Here is a 20,722-nt window from a genome sequence, read left to right on the forward strand (position 1 = left end):
GTAAATCTGGGGCTAAAAGCAGGAACAAATGACCTCCCTTCCTCCCATTATACTCAATAAATTGGCTTTTGTTTGTGTTTATGGGTTTTGTTACTGTTTTTTTTTTATTGTTTTTAAATGGAGCTCCTTAGTAAATATTGGAGATTGCTTGTTTTAAAAAAAATATTTGAATTTCATCTTTTTAAATAATAACTCCCCAAAATATTCTATTTTCTTAAACATCTGAATTTTATAGTTACTTTTAATTGACTGTGTCCAAAGGTCATTTCTGGAGCTTGTTGGAAAATATTTTTGTCCCCCACCACCTTCCTGGTGCAAAAAAATCAATTTTTTTTATTTTTGTTTTGTTTTTTCCCCAGAATAATCTGTCTGAAGACTGAAATAGTTGGCTTTGGAAATACCATAGCAACACCTCATGATCCCCTTCTCCTCTCTAGTCTAGGCTCCCTGATCTGTTTAAATCTCCTGTGATGCATCATGGTCTTGCCTCTTTTACTGAGGGAGTCCCATGTCTTTGGTTCATCATGGGAGATGGAAAAACGAGTTGTGAAGTGGTGGTGTTTGTGATGCAGACAGTTCCCTGCAATGTAACTTAGACCACCCATTGGTTTCATGTACAGAGCGTTTTAAATTTTAGTCAGTTGACAATAAGATAAGAAATTTCTATCTGTTGTATGCAAAGACATTGAAAGACAGTCTGGTACTACATGCTATTTAATATAGCCAATGGTTTGCTCAGGCCCTCTTGTAAACAAGATACCATATATTCAGAGACTTAATCTTAGTGAGAAAAGCAAACAGTGATTGTACATAGTTTATATGCTTTTTAATCTTCTTTCTTGATTTCTAGGTTGCTCACTGGCAGAAAGATTCACACAGAAAAAGAAGCTTTAGAGGTACGTAGGTGTGTGTGTCCGGAGGTCTGCCTGCAATTTTGCAGTTTATAATTTGTGTCCTTAAAGCTTGCATATAGCCTCCCGTCTCTCCTTCTCTGTAATTTCTCTGCAAAGCTGAAGTGATTCAGGTCACACTTCATGCACAAAAAACTTTTTATAATTACTGTTGGAATGTTGAAGGAAAATCTTTTAAAAAGATGTAAATAAAACCAAAACAATTATATTAAATAGAGCACTGTGGACTTAATGCCACTGAGATGTAAGGATGGGGTGGTGGGTGAAGAAGCCACCATATATTATAAATGATCACACTGCCAATCATGGAGAACTGCACTAATTAAGATGAAAACCATACTCTTCATTCAAATAACTGATGTGGTGTGCTAGCTGCTCCCCCTGCTGCCAGCATGAGACTACTGTGATAGAAACACTGCAGGGCTAGCACAGCCAGCTTTCACTCTACCACAGGGCTTGCTAGAGAGGAAAAAGTTACCAGCAAGCTCTGCAGAGCAGCAGGGAACAGCACTGAGGAAACTGTGTGCAGGAAGGGTTGGGCTCTGGATACTATTCTGCTGGAGGTAGCTGTGGCTGGAAGGTTCTTAACATTAATTTTTAGAGGGGCTGGGTGTCTTATACCCAGAGAGCTGGGCAGCAGGATGGGGCTTGTGGTGCTCACCCCGGTAGTGTAGAGGACTAGCAGCCAGGCTACAGTTATGGTCTTCAGGCGCTTCCAAATAGCAGGCACAGAGGAACCTGAACCTTGTCCTGTGCAAGCTAGCATCCTGATCGGACAATACTAGAAGCTGCAGGTTTCACAAACATCCCGTTCTACAGTAAGGATTTGTCCTTGTAGGGTTAAATCCTCTTGTTCTTACGCAAGCTGAACAAATACTGAAGTCTGCAGGGTTGGAACCCTGAAGTGTAAAACTACGGATTTGATGTAATGTTGACTTGAGGGGCTCAGTTCTATTCTAACACACGCTTCCTTTCTGTGAATACAATTGAATCCTTCAATAAAGGACTCTGGAAATATTTCTCCTGATTTGATTTTTCACCTTTTTTTAATGTTGATCTGAAAATTGTATTCCAATGGTCATGCTGACGCCCAGGATAGTAACGAACCTACAGCAGCCGTGATATTTGCAGTTTTTCCTCCAGCAAAGCCATCTGAATGTCAGTTGCTGATTGTTTTTTTTATTCCCCCCCCCGCCCCCCCCAGCGGAAAGCAGCTCAAAAAATCGCAGACATTTTTACTTTTATTCCTGTTTTGCATCCCACAGTGTGCCCTATCCAGGGAATACCCCTCATGCTACTCACCACTAATTATAACAGCGTCTTTGCTATTCTCCTGAAAGAGCCTAAGGCCTAGTCTACACTGGGGGGAAATCGATCTAAGTTACGCAACTTCAGCTACGTAAATAACGTAGCTGAAGTTGACATACTTAGATCTACTCACCGCGGTGTCTTCACTGCGGTGAGTCGACTGCTGCCGCTCCCCCGTTGACTCTGCCTGCGCCTCTTGCAGCGGTGGAGTACAGGAGTCAACGTGCGAGCGCTCGGGGGTCCATTTATTGCGTCTAGACTAGACATACCCTGAGTAGCGTGGAGTGGTTATGCTGCTAGTCACGCTTACAAGCCATTAGCTTTCAGTTTGTACTTTCCAGTCCTACACAAGAATGATGATAATATGCTACTGAGTAACTGTTTTTCAAATGAATTCTCTACCAAGCGATGTGATTACTGGATGCTGACCCTTATTTACTGATAAAAATCTCTCAAAAACAATGAAGTCTCAGCCAGGGAGGCGACCATGTCGTAATAAATGTACCTTGCCCATTTGAAAACTAATTTCTGGTAGGAATTTTTTTTCCTTCTGGCCATGTTTTTCCTCAGCTGCCTGCAGCACACAGGGTCTGTTCCACATGATCGTATCTGTACAGCAAAGACCAAGGCTGGAATCCTGGCCCCACTCAAGTCAATGGGAATTAAGTCAACAGCCGGGCCAGGCTTTTACCTCAAGTGCAGAGCAAGTAGAGCTGGTTAGGAATTTTTTGACACAAAAAAATTTTTTTTTTCATTCGAAAATGCTGATTAATCAAAACACACTTTTCACAGAAATGTTTCTATTTTCATGACAATTGAGTTGGGAAGCTTTCTCAGGTTGGTGGGGAGGGAAGAGAGAGTGACCCCCAAATAACTTGTGGTTAGGGTACCCTGCTTTGAATCAGGCAGAGTAGGGACTTGAACTTGGGTCTTCCATATGCTAAATGAGTGCCTTAACCACATGGCAATTGGCTATTCTGGAAAGCTTGGGGTGGGGAGTCTCATGATTCTCCCCCCAAGGCTTGAAGGCAGAATGAAAACAGTTTTTGGAACCTTGAAACTTTTTCCAAAATAGAATTAATGTTACCTAGCCAGCTCTAATAGCAAGAGCAATTGCAGCACTATATAATCCCTTGACATAATTATACATGGTCTAGTGTTATTGTAGAGGTGAACAAATCATGCTAGCGTCTTAGATAAACCTGCCTTGGAATGACCATGCTACAGTCAGAATTCTCTCTTCTGCACTAGAACACCAACCTGAATGTTTAACTGTGCTATGTCTGCATTGCTGAGACTTCCTTTGTAGTGAAGATCTCGCCCTAAGCCAGGTAGTTGTTCACTCTTCAAAGACAGAAAAATCTTCATTCTATTACTTTGCTACAACAGTCAGATAAAGAGTCGTCCAAGTAGAGTGGAAACAGGGGACACCCATGCACCTAGCAACCGTGTACTAACCATTGTTAGTCAATCATGGAGTCAACCATGTTATAACCTTGAATAAAAGCGTTGCACAACTGATGCCTCATGGAAAATTATGAATTGGGTTGCTATTAGAAACAGCTCTGCCACAGATGCAATCCACTTGCTTTCCCCTTTTAAAAGACTATTTATAAACCAGGTCTCAGAATTACTATTCATGGTCTCTGAATTCTTGCGCACAGTGAGAGATCACAGTATGTATGTACTGGTCTGGTAACATCAGTAATGCCATTGACTGGTTCCTGAGCAGGGGCATCTATTTATAGGGTACAGCCAAGTCTCTGTTGGAGAGGCTTTTCAGTTTTTTTTTTCCACTTTTCATAATTTTTTAAGTTTTGATTGAGATAGTACAAGAATATTAGAAACTCTGGTAAAACATTTAATATGGGATGAAAATGGACTTGCCATCACCTCATAGATTCAATGCACTGGCACCAGTTGGTGGGGTTACTGATTTTTCCCAACTCTGTGTGTGTTAGGAAGTTGACAGTTGAGGAAATAACTTTGAAGTTCAGACAAGAAAGGAAGGCAATACAGAATAAAAACAGGAGAAGTAAGCCCTTATTATTCAGCTGCTCATGAGTCATAGCTAGGCTGAGAGGATTTCTTCTAGGGGAATTTATTTTTTGTACCTGCTTTTTATGCTAAATCCAGTACTGAAGTCATCCATTCTTTGTGTAATCAAAATCACTTCCACACCAGCCAGTTGTAGAGTCACAAATAGGGATTTTGATTTCTGGTGAGAAATGCTTAGAGGGGAGAATATACCTAAAATGTTAGACACACACACATAATCTGCAGATACACACATGCCTTTGAAACATACGGTACCTAGGTTCCAAAATGAGAAGGAGATTGAGAAACTTTTACATGAGAAGCTCAGATAAATTCCCTTTATTTGAGCCTTATTAAATTTATTATTTTTCACTATCTTATGATGCTGGCTATATAAGCCATTCTGTCATTATAGTTCAGTGTGCCAACTTCTCTAGCAACTGAGGTATCAAAATCTTATTAACTATTACAAGACACTAGCGCTCTCACACATGTATATGTGGATTCACTCTCCCCCGTCTAATAAGATCTTAAATCATGGAGCTTTTTGTGTGTGTGTGTGGGGGGGGGGGGGGAGCCACATTATTAGAAGTTTCTTATTACTTATGGTTTCGCTCTCCTCTTTGGTGGCCTGTACAGTTGAACTCATGGTATAGGAAGAGGATCTGAAAATTGTACAGAGAAACTTAAAATATTGTAATAAGTGCATTAATGTTATAGATCTCTACATCTAATCCTAATATTTTAAATTAGTTGTTTGAGGGGAAACTATTTAATCTTTATGAGGATTGCAGTGAAGTTTTTAAGTATTCAACAAAACTGTTCTTCAGCATTATTAAATGGCAGCAGTCACTGAACACAACTCCATTATCAGTAACACGTAATAACTAGTTCTTGTTGTTTTGTGCACGGGAAGGTAATGGATATGCTTCATGCTATGGGACCAGAGACAGTGGTGATCACAAGCTCAGACCTACAGGGTTCTCTAGGAAGTGACTTCCTAATTGCACTAGGGAGCCAAAGGAAAAGTAAGTCATGGTCTTGTTTTATTGAACAGCTTGCTCCATTTGTTTCTGTTGATTTAAAAATAAATCACTCCATGAAAACAGCCTGGAGTACATGGGAACAGCTCAATCATATGGATTCAGACACCTGCAGTGGTGGTGGGGTGGGAAGATGGAAACTTAAGATGCTTGTCAGTGAAGAAGAAAAATCGCACTGTCCTCTTGACCAAATAGATTGTAAACAACCTGGACAGGAACAATTTGTTTCTTTCTTTCCTAAGCCTTTTTTTTCTCCCCACGTCTCTCCCGCCTTCTGATAGCACAAAGCACTGTCTGTGCTCGGTAAATTGTCGTTGAATGCTCTCATATTAAAGGAGTGCTGCTGAGCAGGATGGTGAATAATCCCACTTTCTTCTTTATCTATGAGATGTAAATGTAGACATTGCATGCTGGGCTGCCAAAAGAAACAAGTTGGATGATTACTTAAGAAATACAAACCTGTTCTAGAACCAATTGGTGTTTCTTGGCACCACCTAAAAATTCTAGTCTACTAAATGGACCGTAAGCTGCTTTTTCATTCATGTTGTTGTAATCATGGGTCAGGTACAGGCTGCTCTGTTCTCCATTGTGGCCTGTGGCTGCCCTTACATTTAAAACCAAGGTGCAACCTAGAGATACTAAGTGTTCCATCTTGGTTTAAACAGCTTCCAGATTCACCATCCTTACCGAACCAGCTGCCAATAGGTCAAGATGGAGAAATACATGCTGGGGACCTGTGCATGCTGTGGCTTGCACTCCTGTATGGAAGATGATGGTGTTAGCTGTCTCTTCCAAATTATGTGTAGCACTCACGCTGCAGGTGTGGCTCCCAAATGGGAAAAGTTTGGAGAAAAATAGTTTGAAAGAGCTGGTATATAGTTTCAAGTTTTTAAAGATCCTCCAAAGGAACTGCTGACTTTAAGTGTCAAGCACTACAGGAATAATTGCCTTTTAAATTTTAGTAAGTATTGTATTAATTGCAGGGAGAGGTTCTATTTCTTAACTGTATGTCTGCCTTTCAGCTAGAGCGGATGGCACCAAGGTGACCCAGAGAATTCGAATGGAGTCTCCTAAAGTGGATGCTGATTTCGTTGGAACTGGAGACTTGTTTGCTGCGATGCTCTTGGCCTGGACACACAAACATCCAAATAATCTTAAGGTGTGAGAGAGGGTTTTTTTTTCTGGCAGGAAACTGCTTTAATAAATGACTTCTTTCATTTTATTATTGTTAGTCCCCAGAATATAGATACAGAACGCAGGACAGACAATATTCGGAATATAGAATAACACTTCTTGCAAGAGTGTGAGCTATTCCACTGACCAAATTTCATCTCTGGGACACTTAACATTATACATACTTAAAAATGTCCCCTATAGATATAGTTCCCTCCTCCCTCCCCCTAAAAACCCACTAATTTTTGAGTAGTATTGCTTGGGTGATTGCATTTCAGTAATGGCTGATGAGGTGTCTTTCTCTACACAGTCTGTAAAAGTATTTGGGGATTCTACCAAATCAAAGATACTCTATAAATTAAAAATATTTGTTTTTTATCCTTGGTTCATAACTGATTTTTACAGTACTGGCACTTGTTATCAGAATAAGGGTCCTGCATGCTGATTCTTTCTTACTTATTAATTTTGGAGACTGTGTCCATAATTTGGATCCTTTTGCTTCTAGTTACTGAGAAATTCTACAGCTTTTTACACTGTGCATTAAATACAGCTGCCAACTTGTATATGCCTCATAGAGTTGAGAAAAAACAACTCATTGACTCTTGTTAACCTTCGGATCAATCAAGTTGGCCTCTGACCATTATGGTGCAAAGCACTTTGACTAACTTGGGTGATTGGGGGAGGGGGGAGGGGGAGAAACTATGTGTGAAAGAAAATGTAGAATCAAATGAAGTAAAAATCTTAACTGAATCCACATGTTCCATAGAATCTCTATGGATAGTAATTCCATCCTCTAATAAGAATATAACAGTAGGGATCTATTATCGACCATCTGACCAGGACAGTGATAGTGACTATGAAATGCTAGGGGAGATTAGAGAGGCTATCAAAATAAAGAACTCAATAGTAGTGGGGGATTTCAATTATTCCTATATTGACTGGGTTCATGTCACCTCAGGATGAAATGCAGAGACAAAATTTCTCGATACTTTAAATGACTGCTTCTTGGAGTAGCTGGTACAGTAACCCACAAGGGGAGAGGCAATTCTCTATTTAATCCTGAGTGGAGCGCAGGATCTGGTCCAAGAGGTAACTATAACAGGACCGCTTGGAAATAGTGACCATAATATACTAACATTTAACATTCCTGTGGTGGGAAGAACACCTTAACAGCCCAACACTGTGGCATTTAATTTCAGAAAGGGGAACTATTCAAAAATGAGGAGGTTAGTTAAACAGAAATTAAAAGGTACAGTGCCTAGATTGAAATCCCTGCAAGCTGCATGGACACTTTTCAAAGACACCATAATAGAGGCCTAACTTAAACATATACCCCAAATTAAGAAACACAGTAAAAGAACTAAAAAAGAGCCACCATGGGCTTACCAACCACGCAAAAGAAGCAGTGAGAGATAAAAAGGCATCTTTTAAAAAGTGGAAGTTAAATCCTAGTGAGGTAAATAAAAAGGAGCATAAACACTGCCAAATTAAAATGTAATAAGAAAAGCCAAAAAGGAGTTTGAAGAACGGCTAGCCAAAAGCTCAAAAGGTAATAACAACATGTTTTTTAAGTATATCAGAAGCAGGAAGCCTGCTAAACAACCAGTGGGGCCCCTGGACGATCGAGATAGAAAAGGAGCGCTTAAAGACGATAAAGTAATTGCAGAGAAACTAAATGAATTCTTTGCTTCAGTCTTCACAGCTCAGGATGTTAGGGAGATTCCCAAACCTGAGCCAGCTTTTGTAGGTGACAAATCTGAGGAACTGTCACAGACTGAAGTGTCACTAGAGGAGGTTTTGGAATTAACTGATAAACTTAACAGTAACAAGTCACCGGGACCAGATGGCATTCACCCAAGAGTTCTGAAAGAACTCAAATGTGAAATTGCGTAACTATTAACTATGGTTTGTAACCTGTCCTTTAAATCAGCTTCTGTACCCAATGACTGGAAGATAGCTAAGGTAATGCCAATATTTAAAAAGGGCTCTAGAGGTGATCCTGGCAATTACAGACCGGTAAGTCTAACATCAGTACCAGGCAAATTAGTTGAAAGAATAGTAAAGAATAAAATTGTCAGATGCATAGAAGAACATAAATTGTTGGGCAAAAGTCAACATGGTTTCTGTAAAGGGCAATCGTGACTTAATAATCTATTAGATTTCTTTGAAGGGGTCAACAAACATGTGGACAAGGGGGATCCAGAGGACATAGTGTACTTAGATTTCCAGAAAGCCTTTGACAAAGTCCCTCACCAAAGGCTCTTAAGTAAATGAAGTTGTCATGGGATAAGAGGGAAGATCCTGTCATGGATTGAGAACTGGTTAAAAGACAGGGAACAAAGGGTAGGAATAAATGGTAAATTTTCAGAATGGAGAGGGATAACTAGTGGTGTTCCCCAAGGGTCAGTCCTAGGACCAATCCTATTCAACTTATTCATAAATGATCTGGAGAAAGGGGTAAACAGTGAGGTGGCAACGTTTGCAGATGATACTAAACTGCTCAAGATAGTTAAGACCAAAGCAGACTGTGAAGAACTTCACAAAACTAAGTGATTGGGCAACAAAATGGCAAATGAAATTTAATGTGGATCAATGTAAAGTAATGGACATTGGAAAAAATAACCCCAACTATATATGCAATATGATGGGGGCTAATTTAGTTACAACTGATCAGGAAAGAGATCTTGGAGTCATTGTGGATAGTTCTCTGAAGACGTCCACGCAGTGTGCAGAGGCAGTCAAAAAAGCAAACAGGATGTTAGGAATCATTAAAAAAGGGATAGAAAATAAGATGGAGAATATCTTATTGCCCATATATAAATCCATGGTACGCCCACATCTTGAATACTGCATACAGATATGGTCTCTCATCTCAAAAAAGATATACTAGCATTAGAAAAGGTTCAGAGAAGGGCAACTAAAATGATTAGGGGTTTGGAACGGGTCCCATATGAGGAGAGATTAAAGAGGCCAGGACTCTTCAGCTTGGAAAAGAGGAGACTAAGGGGGGATATGATAGAGAGATATAAAATCATGAGTGGCATGGAGAAAGTGAATAAGGAAAAGTTATTTACTTGTTCCCATAATATAAGAACTAGGGGCCACCAAATGAAATTAATGGGCAGCAGGTTTAAAACAAATAAAAGGAAGTTCTTCTTCACACAGCGCACAGTCAACTTGTGGAACTCCTTACCTGAAAAGGTTGTGAAGGCTAGGACTATAACAGGGTTTAAAAAAGAACTAGATAAATTCATGGAGGTTCAGTCCATTAATGGCTATTAGCCAGGATGGGTAAGGAATGGTGTCCCTAGCCTCTGTTTGTCAGAGGGTGGAGATGGATGGCAGGAGAGAGATCACTTGATCATTACCTGCTAGGTTCACTCCCTCTGGGGCACCTGGCATTGGTCACTGTCGGTAGACAGGATACTGGGCTGGATGGACCTTTGGACTGACCCAGTATGGCCATTCTCATGTTCTTATGATTGGAATGTTGGTAAGCCTAAACATATATGTATTTTTAATTGCAGGTGGCATGTGAAAAGACTGTATCAGCTATGCAGCATGTTCTGCAAAGGACCATCAAGTGTGCAAAAGGTAATCATTTTACACCCTGTTCCTGAATTTACTCTGTTCACATCCTCATTGGAATAAACATTCTGGAAAGTTGTTTTCAGCACTAAATGTGGCCTATTATTAGACAACATCCACAAAACAGAATTTAGGGAATTCTAGCACCGATGGTTTTACTGCTGTGTCCTCTAATCCTATTCTAGATGACAGTGGTAAAAATGCGCTGACCAGTAGATAGTAGTGCTGCACCTGTGGTGGGACTGCATTACTATTAGAGCAAGAGTGGGAGAATTTGAGGAAAATGCTGAGTGTAATGGACAAGGGAGTCTCACCTTTCCATTTTTGGATGCACCAGCTGCCTCAGTTACCCTTTTCTGTGTATGTTAGGACTGGGATGGATTCCTCAAATATTAATGAGTGGTGAATTTCTGTCTTATGCTAGTTGAATAAATTATTCTTCAAACTGTCTTCTCTTGGGAAGAGGAATTAAAAACACCAGCTGGAAGCACATAAGTAATCTTGTTTTACTATACTGCCACACAGCCTGGTCCCTGTCACCTAGAATACAAGTTGCTGAGCTCCCTCGAGTCGCAGTAAGATCCAAAGAGGAGTTGAGGGCCCTCAGAACTTCTTAGGATCAGTCTCTAAATAATGGTGGAGCTGCAGAAGTACCTGAGATGGAGGGAGGGGGAAACAACAATGTGCTGTATACCCTCAGGTGGAGGCAATGGGCAGTGGTAGCACAGTGGATGAGAAGAGAAAAAAGTGATGATGGGGACAGGACAGAAACGTTATTCATTCGTGTGTCTGTGTGTGTTTGTTTGTTTATTATTGACACTTCAATATCTTCTTTTAGCACACGCTGGAAAAGGAAACAAACCTAGCCCAGCCCAGCTGGAATTGAGAATGGTCCAAAGCAAAAAGGACATAGAAAACCCGGAGATAATAATAAAAGCTACTGAATTATAAAGGCTGTATGTCTCCCAATGACGCACAATGTATTGATGTCCTCTTTTTCTTTCCTGTAAATTGTAATGTTTGCCTTAGATCTGTGACAGAAACCTGACTTCCATGAAATAGTGCCCTGCATAGGCAGATATCCACAATCAAACATGTGCTGGCCTTGCTTGGTTTAAGGGGGGAAAAAAAGTGAGTAGTAAAACTTACTCGCAGTTATCAAAATGGCTGTCAAATTCACTCAGTCTGTGTACCATAGGCAAGAGAATACACAGGTTCCTGCCTCGCGAAAGGCTTTGGGTATGAATTTGCTAGTGGAATGACTGACTGACTGGCATATATGTTGTAGCAAAGCATCTAGTGCCAATTTCACTAGCTACCTACTCCCTTAGCTGAAGGCATTTGGCAGCTTATTGTGGTATTCACTATCTTGACTTCTATGAAACTCAGTAGGGTTGAAATTGCACACAACTTCAGGCTGTGTATGGGGAGCAGTTTGGAGATATTTAGCATTAGGTGCTCTGAAGAGGTCTTGAAGTACAACTTCATGTTGCTAATAACTTTTCCTGTTTCTAGCCTGTGAATGAATATGTGATTCCAATTTCTATAGGCGCTAATCCCTTTATTTCCAGTGACCACAAGTATCCACATCACTTTGTCCCCATGTTCCACTCCAGAAAAGACCAGCGTTACTAATCTAATTAGCCAGTCAGTAGCACCAAGTAGAAATTTGTAATTCTACCTCTGGGACCAGATTTAATTCTTTTTTTATTAAGACTTCAAGACAAAGCTTCTTTAAGAAAGGAAGACGATGTGGCTACCTTTTGTAAAAGTAACCCTGTTAGTATTCTAACGGATAGCAAGTCATTGGGATACTGACAGCATTCATTATTTGTTGAGGGCATTTTACCCTTCATGGATGGTTCAATTTAGAAACCTCAGAGGGTGCACCTGCTTAACAAAAATGAGCACTGTACAACAGTGTCATCAGTAAAGCACTAAATAGTGAACAGTTGCCTACACTTGCCTGCAGACATAAGTAGAGAGATTAGTTGGTTCATAATGCCATTCTTCAGACAGTTTCATGATCTGAATTTTACTGAATTATTTTATGCTTGCTCTCCAAAACAAATAGCAATTTTTTTTTAATGTGTGTTGCAGGATGTTCGAATGTATCTAAGAATCTATGAGACTGCTTATTATCATCCATAGTACCGAAGCACTTCAGTATAAAGTTCCTCCTGATCTAGTTTTTTCCCTCCTTCCATGGAGGCAACTGGGGAATTTTTATTGGTTAACTTTTTTGTACCGAAATCCTGTTCCCTGAAGTGCTCTCAGAATGAGTTTCTTGACAATTTCTATATTCTGGGTGCTGATTAGGCAGTGAGGATATTCCTGAGAGATGTTGACCACCTGCAACTCCTCTTGACTTCAACAGGCATTGCAAGTTCTCTGCACCTGTGAGAATGAGTCCTAGTGTATTGTATGTGCCCAAACCTGAAAACACAGTCTGTGAGCTTGATTTGTTCATCCTAGGGGACACAGATACAAATTGCACCCTCTTGCAGTAGCAGGGAGCAGTTGTGCACCGAGGGAGATGCTAAAAGGAGGGTAGTTTAAGTCCCATCCTCTGCCTGAGGCTGCCCAGAAAAAGCATTTGATCTGTGTGTTTCCTGGGTGCCTTCCCAGAAACTTCTTCCTGGCCAGCCCTGCCCAGTTACTAAGCTGTGTCAACTGGCTAGGTCTTACTAAGCTGTGTCAACTGGCTAGGTCTAGGTCCCTCAGCAGTGCTTGGGTTGTAGGTAGATTGTGCCACTGTAGTCTTTGTTCATCCAACATCCAAGTGGACTTTCTGCCATCGGAGCCCCGATTTTGTTTCTACTAGCAGACCTCAGGGAGAGAATTTACACAGGTATCACTAATTTTAGGCCAAACAGATTTAATGTTTTTCTTTTTAATAGAGTGGAAGTTTTCCAATTTTAATAGATTTCTTAAATCTCTCTCTTTCAGCATCTCTGAAGCAAATAACACGCAAGATGCTAATGCATTTTGCAGTAAGTTTAAGAGAAGAACTCTCAGCTTTTGCTCTAAGTGGCTAATACTTTATCATCGCCAATGCACTCAGCAATTAAAAGTTAAAAATTTGCTCTTCTGACATAAGAAACACACAAAAGAACCTGGAAATTACTTAGTAAACTTGACTGTATTGCCACAATTTACAATAACCTCCACCATGAAATCACTGCCTAGCAATAATAATTCTGGTAATAGGAATAAAGCATAGCAGTCTCCTTCAGCGCATGAGCTTATGGCTGTTGTCCAGCATTCAAAGTCCTCAGCACTGTATGTTTAAATAGTTTAAAGCTGTTTTCCTTCTAGCTAATGGCTAATTCCCATATGTTTAAAAACTCATCTTTATTACATAAAAACTGCCCTTTTTATCATACAATGTTTGCTGTGGAAGCTGCATGGGAAATGTAATCAACTTTCAAATGAGAGAGCATAGCTTTTAAATAAAAATTATATTTCAGTAATACAACTCCAAGGGCTTTCTACTTATTTTTCAACACAAATACATTTTTACCACTACCAAGTGCTTATCACTTAGTGGCCATGTAGCCCACCCCAGGGATAACTATAAGCATAAACCTTTTTTATTTCATTTTTTTAAACTCATAACATTTCATGTTGACATTTGCAGTCATTCCCAGAGACTTGGGAAGCTATGATCAACAGACTGTTGCTCCATCTCTTCATACAATGATTCTTTAAATAGCCTCACAGTGTTAAACTTATAGGACTAGACCCTACAGCATTTTCAGCTTTTCCATAGCTTAGTGAGAAATTCCTGTTCGTCATGTCAGGGGGTCAAAGAGAGAGGTTCATAATCCTCTTCTTTTTTGAAAAGCAGCAGTAACAATACAGATCCAAGCTTCTTGCCATCAAGAGAGCATAGTTATGGCAAGCTTGCGATAAGATGGTACAAAAGGAGTCTCTTCTGGTGTTTAGGAGCAAATACATTGGTTTGTGCTTCTAGAAAAAGGCAGGGGTTAATATGGAAAATGGAATAATAGATTCCATGAAAGGGGTTAATAAGTTAAATGACAATAATTCAATACAGAATTTTTATCTGTAAAACTTAGCCAAAATGAATTTTCCTATGAAGCAAAACAGAGGCAAGCTAATACGAGGCGCCTGTGACTTGCCATATCAGCTTGGACCTGTGGTCTAAATCAGATATTCAAACCTCAGGAGTGGCCTATGCCGGATGCTTCAGAGGAAGGCGGACTCTCCTCGTCCCCCGTTCCCTCCAGTAAGGCCCTTCTAGTTTAATATCTGTGATGAACTGACACAATACCCACAGGAAAGCAGAGGGAAAGGAAAGACATTAAAATGCAGAATTGAACTTGGAGAAGTTCAGTTATGAACTGGCCACAATTTGCAGCCACTTCTTTCTACCATCTTCTGTTGAAGTCAATGGGAGATGCTTGTATGATATCTGAATGAACTCCCATTGAAGTCAATGATATTCTTTCCGGGACTTTAATTAGATCATCAGCTGCAGAAGCCGGCTCAATGTCTAATAATTGAAGAAGCATTGAGAAACTGACCGTAAGTGCACATTGTAGTTACCTTGTAACATTGTACATTGTAGTCATAACATATGGACAAAGGTATTTTTAAATGTTAAAGCAATTCATATAACTTGCAGGCATTTTTACTAGTGAAATGTTATGCAGCACTTTTTCCTAGTGTTTTTAGAACAAACTGTATGTGCCACACTGCACAAACTCAACACAATCATATCCAATCATTCTTTTATTCCCTCTTCTTTTCTCTTGGATGTAACTGATACAAAAATTATACGTACTTCCAGAGCAGCTAGGAAATGGCTCAGTATTCACTCTGGCCTTTAGCACAGTTGCCCATTATCCATTTAAAGGAAATGAGTCTATCACAGGGGTCAAGTCTTATCCACTTGCAGATCCTTATCCAAAGAAAAGCTGTCAAACTAAAATGAATGTCTCTAATGACTGCAGAGGTACAAGCAACTTGGCAGAGAGCAGTAGATTCAATCATTCTGTTCAGTAATTTTCATCTGTCACAAAATGGAAGGCTGGTGTTACTTGAGCTAATTAAATTGTGTTTGAACCCATTTTCTGTAATGAATTTCTTTGTGTGCAGCCATTTTGATTATTATAGTTTCACTTATTTGTGGAGCCTGATGCAGAATGGACCAAAACTCTCTTAAAAATTAATTATCTAGTCTATTCTGGACTGGAACCCAACCTTTTTATGCATAAAACTTCTGCTGACTTCCTTGGAAGATACATGCATAACGACACTTTAAAGTTTTTTTTTAAAAAAGTGTTGTGGAAGTTTATTCATGCTTGGCATACATACACGTTTTAAAAATCTGCATTAAAATTGGTAATGTAGATGTTCATTTGCTGATTTCTATTTAAAACGCAAGAAATCTATAATCAACATACCATACAAAAGAATCAGAGGACCAAGGTTTCTAGCTAAAAATACTGCCTTGTTAAGAGTATCCTATACGTATCTGGATTGGTTGATGTTAATTCGTTGTCTGATACTGTTACAGTGATTGTATTAGTCTATTTTATTTGACAATCTGTGGCAAGAAAGATTGTAATAAAAATGTCTACGTTAATAGGTTGTGCATAAAAATTGTTAGCTCCTATTTCTGAATACGTTGACCATTTCAGAATTAAACAAAACAAGAACAGTTCGGCAGTGTTCCTGAGTAAGTGGATTTGATTAAGATTTGATTAGTATCTGATCTAAAGCTTGGGTGGATAAGGGGAAAGCCCACGTTTGGGCACCTAAATGGTCCCAATATAAAACCACAGGATTGGGGGAGGGGGCAGGAATAAGAGGCCTGTCTTCTGCGCATTTCTTTGAATAACTTTCATAGCAGCAGGAACTTGCTGGAAGGTTACGGGTTAAAGCTCACTAATGGAGAGGAGATGGCGTTAGTGATTCGAGGTTGCTAGACTGATTTATAGAGGAAGTTTAGCTCCATAATTGCCTGTGGGAAACCTACATGTTCCAATTGAAAAGTGACTCTGGCATTCTGCATCTCTATTCCCATATACGTGCTACTGAAAGCTTAGGGTGAGAGAGTATTTTGCCCTCATCAGGGATTAGGGGCTCCAGAACAAGAACCACAGTTCATTCCTTGGTCTGCTTCTTGAGCAGTGAAATCGAAGGGAGTGCAGTGCCAGGTCAGGTCCCCTGGCCTATATCCATATGGCATAATTTACACATTCGGGCCGTTCTGTGAGTGGAAGAAGGCAGACATCCAGTTTAGTGAGAAACATGGGAGTTCCTCTATTAAAGAAGTCACTTCTGAAAAATGCCGGTGCCAGTCAGAGAGGCTGATTTGGTCACTTAGCCAAATGAAATTGGTGCCCCCCAATTAAATGAAACAATGGCTCCCCTATACCCCTTTAAAAAGTTGAGTTAGACGCTGGTATAAAACTAACACATAGTCCAGCTACTTAGAAACCAAAATGTTTCTTGACTGAAGCTTCAACACTAAACAAATCATTTCTCTTAAATCAGATTGCAGCTTTTCATTGTTGGAGTACCTTTCAACGCCTATTTAAGTCAATGGAACAGATTTATTAATTAAATATTTAGAGTAGAATATTTTCAAAAGAAAAATGGCTTTTGAAAATACATTTTTCTGCTCTCCTCTTGGTGTTAACTATTGACAAATGAGTCCCTTTATTCGAGGACAGTTTTCTGTTCCATAGCATTCTGAAATAAATTATTTGCTGTGCACAGCAACTTAAAATTTCAAGTCTGCAATAGTTGTTAAGCTTTGAAACTAGAAATCTCTTACTTTTAAATATTTGGGTCAATCGGTGAGTTTATGCACATTTATATTAGAAGATTTAAGGTAAACAGGATGCCCCGATGCTTATCAGAAACATGAAAATGGGTACTTATTTTACCAAAGAAGAGCCTTGAAGACAGATCTTACAGGGAATCTGTTGTTTTTAACATATGTTTTCTTCAGAATGAGATCCCAAGCTAGTTGCTCATCATTTAAATTAAGTCAAAAGGAAACTAGCCAGAAGAGAAGAACATATAAGCTGTATAGCAGCCCCACAGCTTCCATACAGTTAACCAGGAAACCAATCCCAGGCCTCGATAGTGATACCAAAAAAAAGATCCTATGAATTGGCACTTGTTGCTCCAGCTACAAGCTCACTCTGGCCTTGATTCAGGAAAACACTTACATGCTTAACTTTAAGTAAATGGGATGTAAACATATATGTACAGTTAAGCATGTGTCTGAAGTACTTTCCTGAATAAGGATACATATTGCTCAATTGGTGCCTCTGGGAGCAACCACAGGTCTTGAGGCAAAAAAATCCCTGAATTTGTAGAGAATAAGGTAGCACATTGAAGAAAATACCAACAATATTTGAAGGCTGTGCCATATGTTATCACTGAAATTACCTGTATAACGTACGTATTGCCTTTGTTGTTGCATTGCTATTTAGAAAAATCTGTGTCTAGAAGAATGTAGCATATGTACTGTGTATATGTGTTAAAGTTTTAGTTGCAGTGGGGGGAAAATGCAGAATTTGGGGGCTGGCTGTGCAGGCCTTCAGAATGGGAGCAGAAAGTCTTACGAATTATATTTTTATAGACAGCACTGTGGCTTCAAGTCCTAGCCACATCATATCTGCCTCTTCCAGGAACGTAACATTGTGAGGGAGGAGAGCAGAAGGTGGCTATGACATGGTAGGGATAAGTACAACCCCAACAGCCCTGGACAGATTACAAATAAATAAAATATGCCTTTGAAGTAATATTTTTTTAGTTCTAAATTGTTAAACAGAGAAATATTTACAAGTTAACTTTCTATGTACTTGACATTTGTGTGGTGTTTCGTATTGAATAGCTGACCCTGTTATATGTTTACATCTCTTAAAGATTGTCCTTGAGGCATATAAAATAAGTAAATGAATTTTATGCCAGACAAACAGAGTGCTATGTAATGGTAATGGTTTTAATTTCTGGTGAAAATGTCGGCTTTGATAGTGTTTGTGTCTATTCTGGTTGGCTCTCGTGCATTTTGTTCTTGCTACAGAAAGGCTTATATGCTTAATTGTGGAGGGGTGCAGTAGTACAGTAGATAAAGGGCCAAATGTTGCTGCCCAGCCCACTGTAATTTGTGCATTGATTTTTTTTTAAACATCAGTAGCCCCAAATTTCAGTTTTGAGTTGCATTAATAGTACTAATAAATAAAGCTGGGGTAAGTTAGAAACGTATGGATTTTGATTTAAACATGTCTCGGAGGTGCTGAGATGAGTCAAGAGAATCAAAGTTAACATGACTGAACTAAAACTGACTGTGAAGCTGGCTGGCTTTGTTTAGCTGCCCATGCAGAGTGGAGTGCAAAAATAGACAAACAGTATGGATGGAGAAAAGTGAAGGGTTTTTTTGGCCAGCAAGTTGTAGTAATTTGAAGTGTTACGAACATTTTTTTTTAATACATGGCCTGACTTTCAGAAGAGCTGAGTTACCAATAAATCCCATTCAGTTGGAGTTGTGGGTTTCCAGCACCTTTGACGGTCAGACCAATTATTTCTTACCTTGATGTACTTTTTCTATGTTTAATTTTTAGGGCTGGGAGAATAGGACAAAAGCAAATCACTTCTAAGTATCAAGAAACTGGTTTCGTTTTTTTTACATTTATTTTACAGGGCCTCCATGCAGGGGCGAGGGGCTGCCTGCATAGATAAACAGGGTTGAAGTCCAATGTTGGATGCTGTATCCATATCCCAGCCATATATACATACAGGTTGGAGAAATTATTTGACAACAGTAAACAATAATGTCTTCTTTCCCTTCTCTTATTTTTCTAAAGAAACAGTCCAGTCTCCTAAAAACACTTATAAATACCTCACTTTTTCCAGTAGCTGGGGAAGAACTTATCAGCTGTTTTCTCTTGGGAGTTTTTTCGTATCCAGGCCTGAGAAAGTGCTACTTCTGCTTTGTAGAAATAGCAAAGAACTGAAAAACCTGATGGAGCATCTAATCATGTGACATGGGACAGAGGAGGGTATGCTTTATTCTGTGCTTTACTGTGCACATGCCCGACTCCCATTGGGATCTGTGGGCACAATTTATGTGTGATGAGTCTTGAGGAGAGAATAGAGCCCCTGAGGGATGGCAGTATCAAAATGCACTTACTTCTCTATCTGCACTGCCCTTCAGGAGGAAATGGACCAGTTCTTGGAAGCTTGGAACCCTAAGGCAGGGAGAGCCAAGTTTGTTTGGTTTTATTTTCAAATACAGCCCCCAGGGCCTGATTCAGCAAATCATGCATTTGATATTAAAGCACATGCTTATGTGCTTTGCTGTATTGGGGCCCTCATGGGTCACTTGCTGCCTTTCTAACCATATGAGACTTCCAACAGTGGCATAGCTTTCATGAGCCCTTAGATTCACATAGGGGAAATAAATGGAAGGTGCTTGCATACGGCAATCATTTGCACCTCTTTTTGTATATTTCTAAAGTGAAATCAATAACACAATTAGGGGCAGGATTTTGCCCAATTCTAAGAGCAACAAAAACTTTTACGCCTTGATCCTGCAAATAGTCATGTGCATGCTTATACTTCAATGTGCACAAGTAGGTCCTATTGATGTCAATGGGGCTATCCACATGCATTAAAGGTTAAGAATGCATTTGCAAGATGTAATATATTAAATTATATTCATTAACTTTTACAATAGTATGTATGAGGCTAATAGAACACTCTAAGATACAATTAACATCATCTGTTCTTCCACACCCAAATGCTATGTCATTTTGAAAGAATAGATATGCTTGATACTGAATTGCCAGCTGGTGTGGTGGGCCCCACTTATTTCATGAAGAACTTTGGTGTTTAATCACTAACCAATATTGAAATCTCAGTGCTCTCAAGTGAATTCAGTTTGATTGTTTCAACCGAGTACCTCTCTCCCACTGCAAAACCACTACACAGTTGCACAATTTGTAGTTCAGTGATTGTCATTGTCATCGGAAGATCCACTAGAACTGGATAGGGATTGCCTTTTACAACTATAATTATGTAGGTAAAGTAGTGTGAAGTAGCTTTCACAGTGCCTGTTTTCACAGTAGTTGCGCATTGTCAGTGTTATCCAGATCTGACAAGAATTGTTTAAAAATTAGACTGTTTCTGTAGAACAAATTATTGTAGTTCTTGCAGCAAACCTGCCACACTGAACTCATAGTTTTCGCACAAGAAAAATGTAAGGCACCCAATAAACCCTGCTGTTCACTGTCGAAAACACTGTGCTGGATTTGAATTGTGCTGCACTCTTCAGCATTTAATGGGTTCCTTTTTTTAAGTCTCCCAGTCTTGAGTGGCATTAATATGTATTTTTTTCTTTATTTACAGATTTAAAAAAAAAAACGTCCTGAACCAAAATAATACTAGTATCCCTATGAGGAAGGGAGTTCCAGAAGATATAGTTTCAGGCAGTATAATACTAGTTGTCATTGTCAGCTGTCAGCCTAGTACTACTTTGTCTGAAGAACCTATTAATAAATGACCAATTGTAGAAGAGCACTTGTGGATGTATATACATGATAGTCTAGCAGAGCCCTTAAGTATGAGCCTAACTTTAAACATGTGAGTAGTTCCATTGACTTCAGTGATACTACT

The 20,722-nt window shown here is 39.5% G+C and overlaps 1 protein-coding gene across 3 annotated transcripts in view; it reads left to right on the plus strand.

The window, feature by feature from the left end:
• PDXK (pyridoxal kinase) overlaps positions 1 to 15,691 on the plus strand; it is a 78,588-nt gene extending 62,897 nt beyond the window's left edge. For all 3 annotated transcript variants that reach the window (XM_005306822.5, XM_042860629.2, XM_065578279.1), the window contains 5 exons: positions 851 to 896; positions 5,173 to 5,284; positions 6,322 to 6,458; positions 10,000 to 10,066; positions 10,899 to 15,691. In XM_005306822.5, coding sequence (XP_005306879.1) covers positions 851 to 896; positions 5,173 to 5,284; positions 6,322 to 6,458; positions 10,000 to 10,066; positions 10,899 to 11,011 — 475 coding nt within the window. In that variant the 3' untranslated portion in view covers positions 11,012 to 15,691. The remainder of the gene's footprint in view (positions 1 to 850; positions 897 to 5,172; positions 5,285 to 6,321; positions 6,459 to 9,999; positions 10,067 to 10,898) is intronic.
• The last annotated feature ends 5,031 nt before the right edge of the window (positions 15,692 to 20,722 follow it).

This window comes from Chrysemys picta, chromosome 1 (genome assembly GCF_011386835.1).
Source record: "Chrysemys picta bellii isolate R12L10 chromosome 1, ASM1138683v2, whole genome shotgun sequence".
In the NCBI taxonomy this organism is placed as follows: Eukaryota; Metazoa; Chordata; order Testudines; family Emydidae; genus Chrysemys; species Chrysemys picta.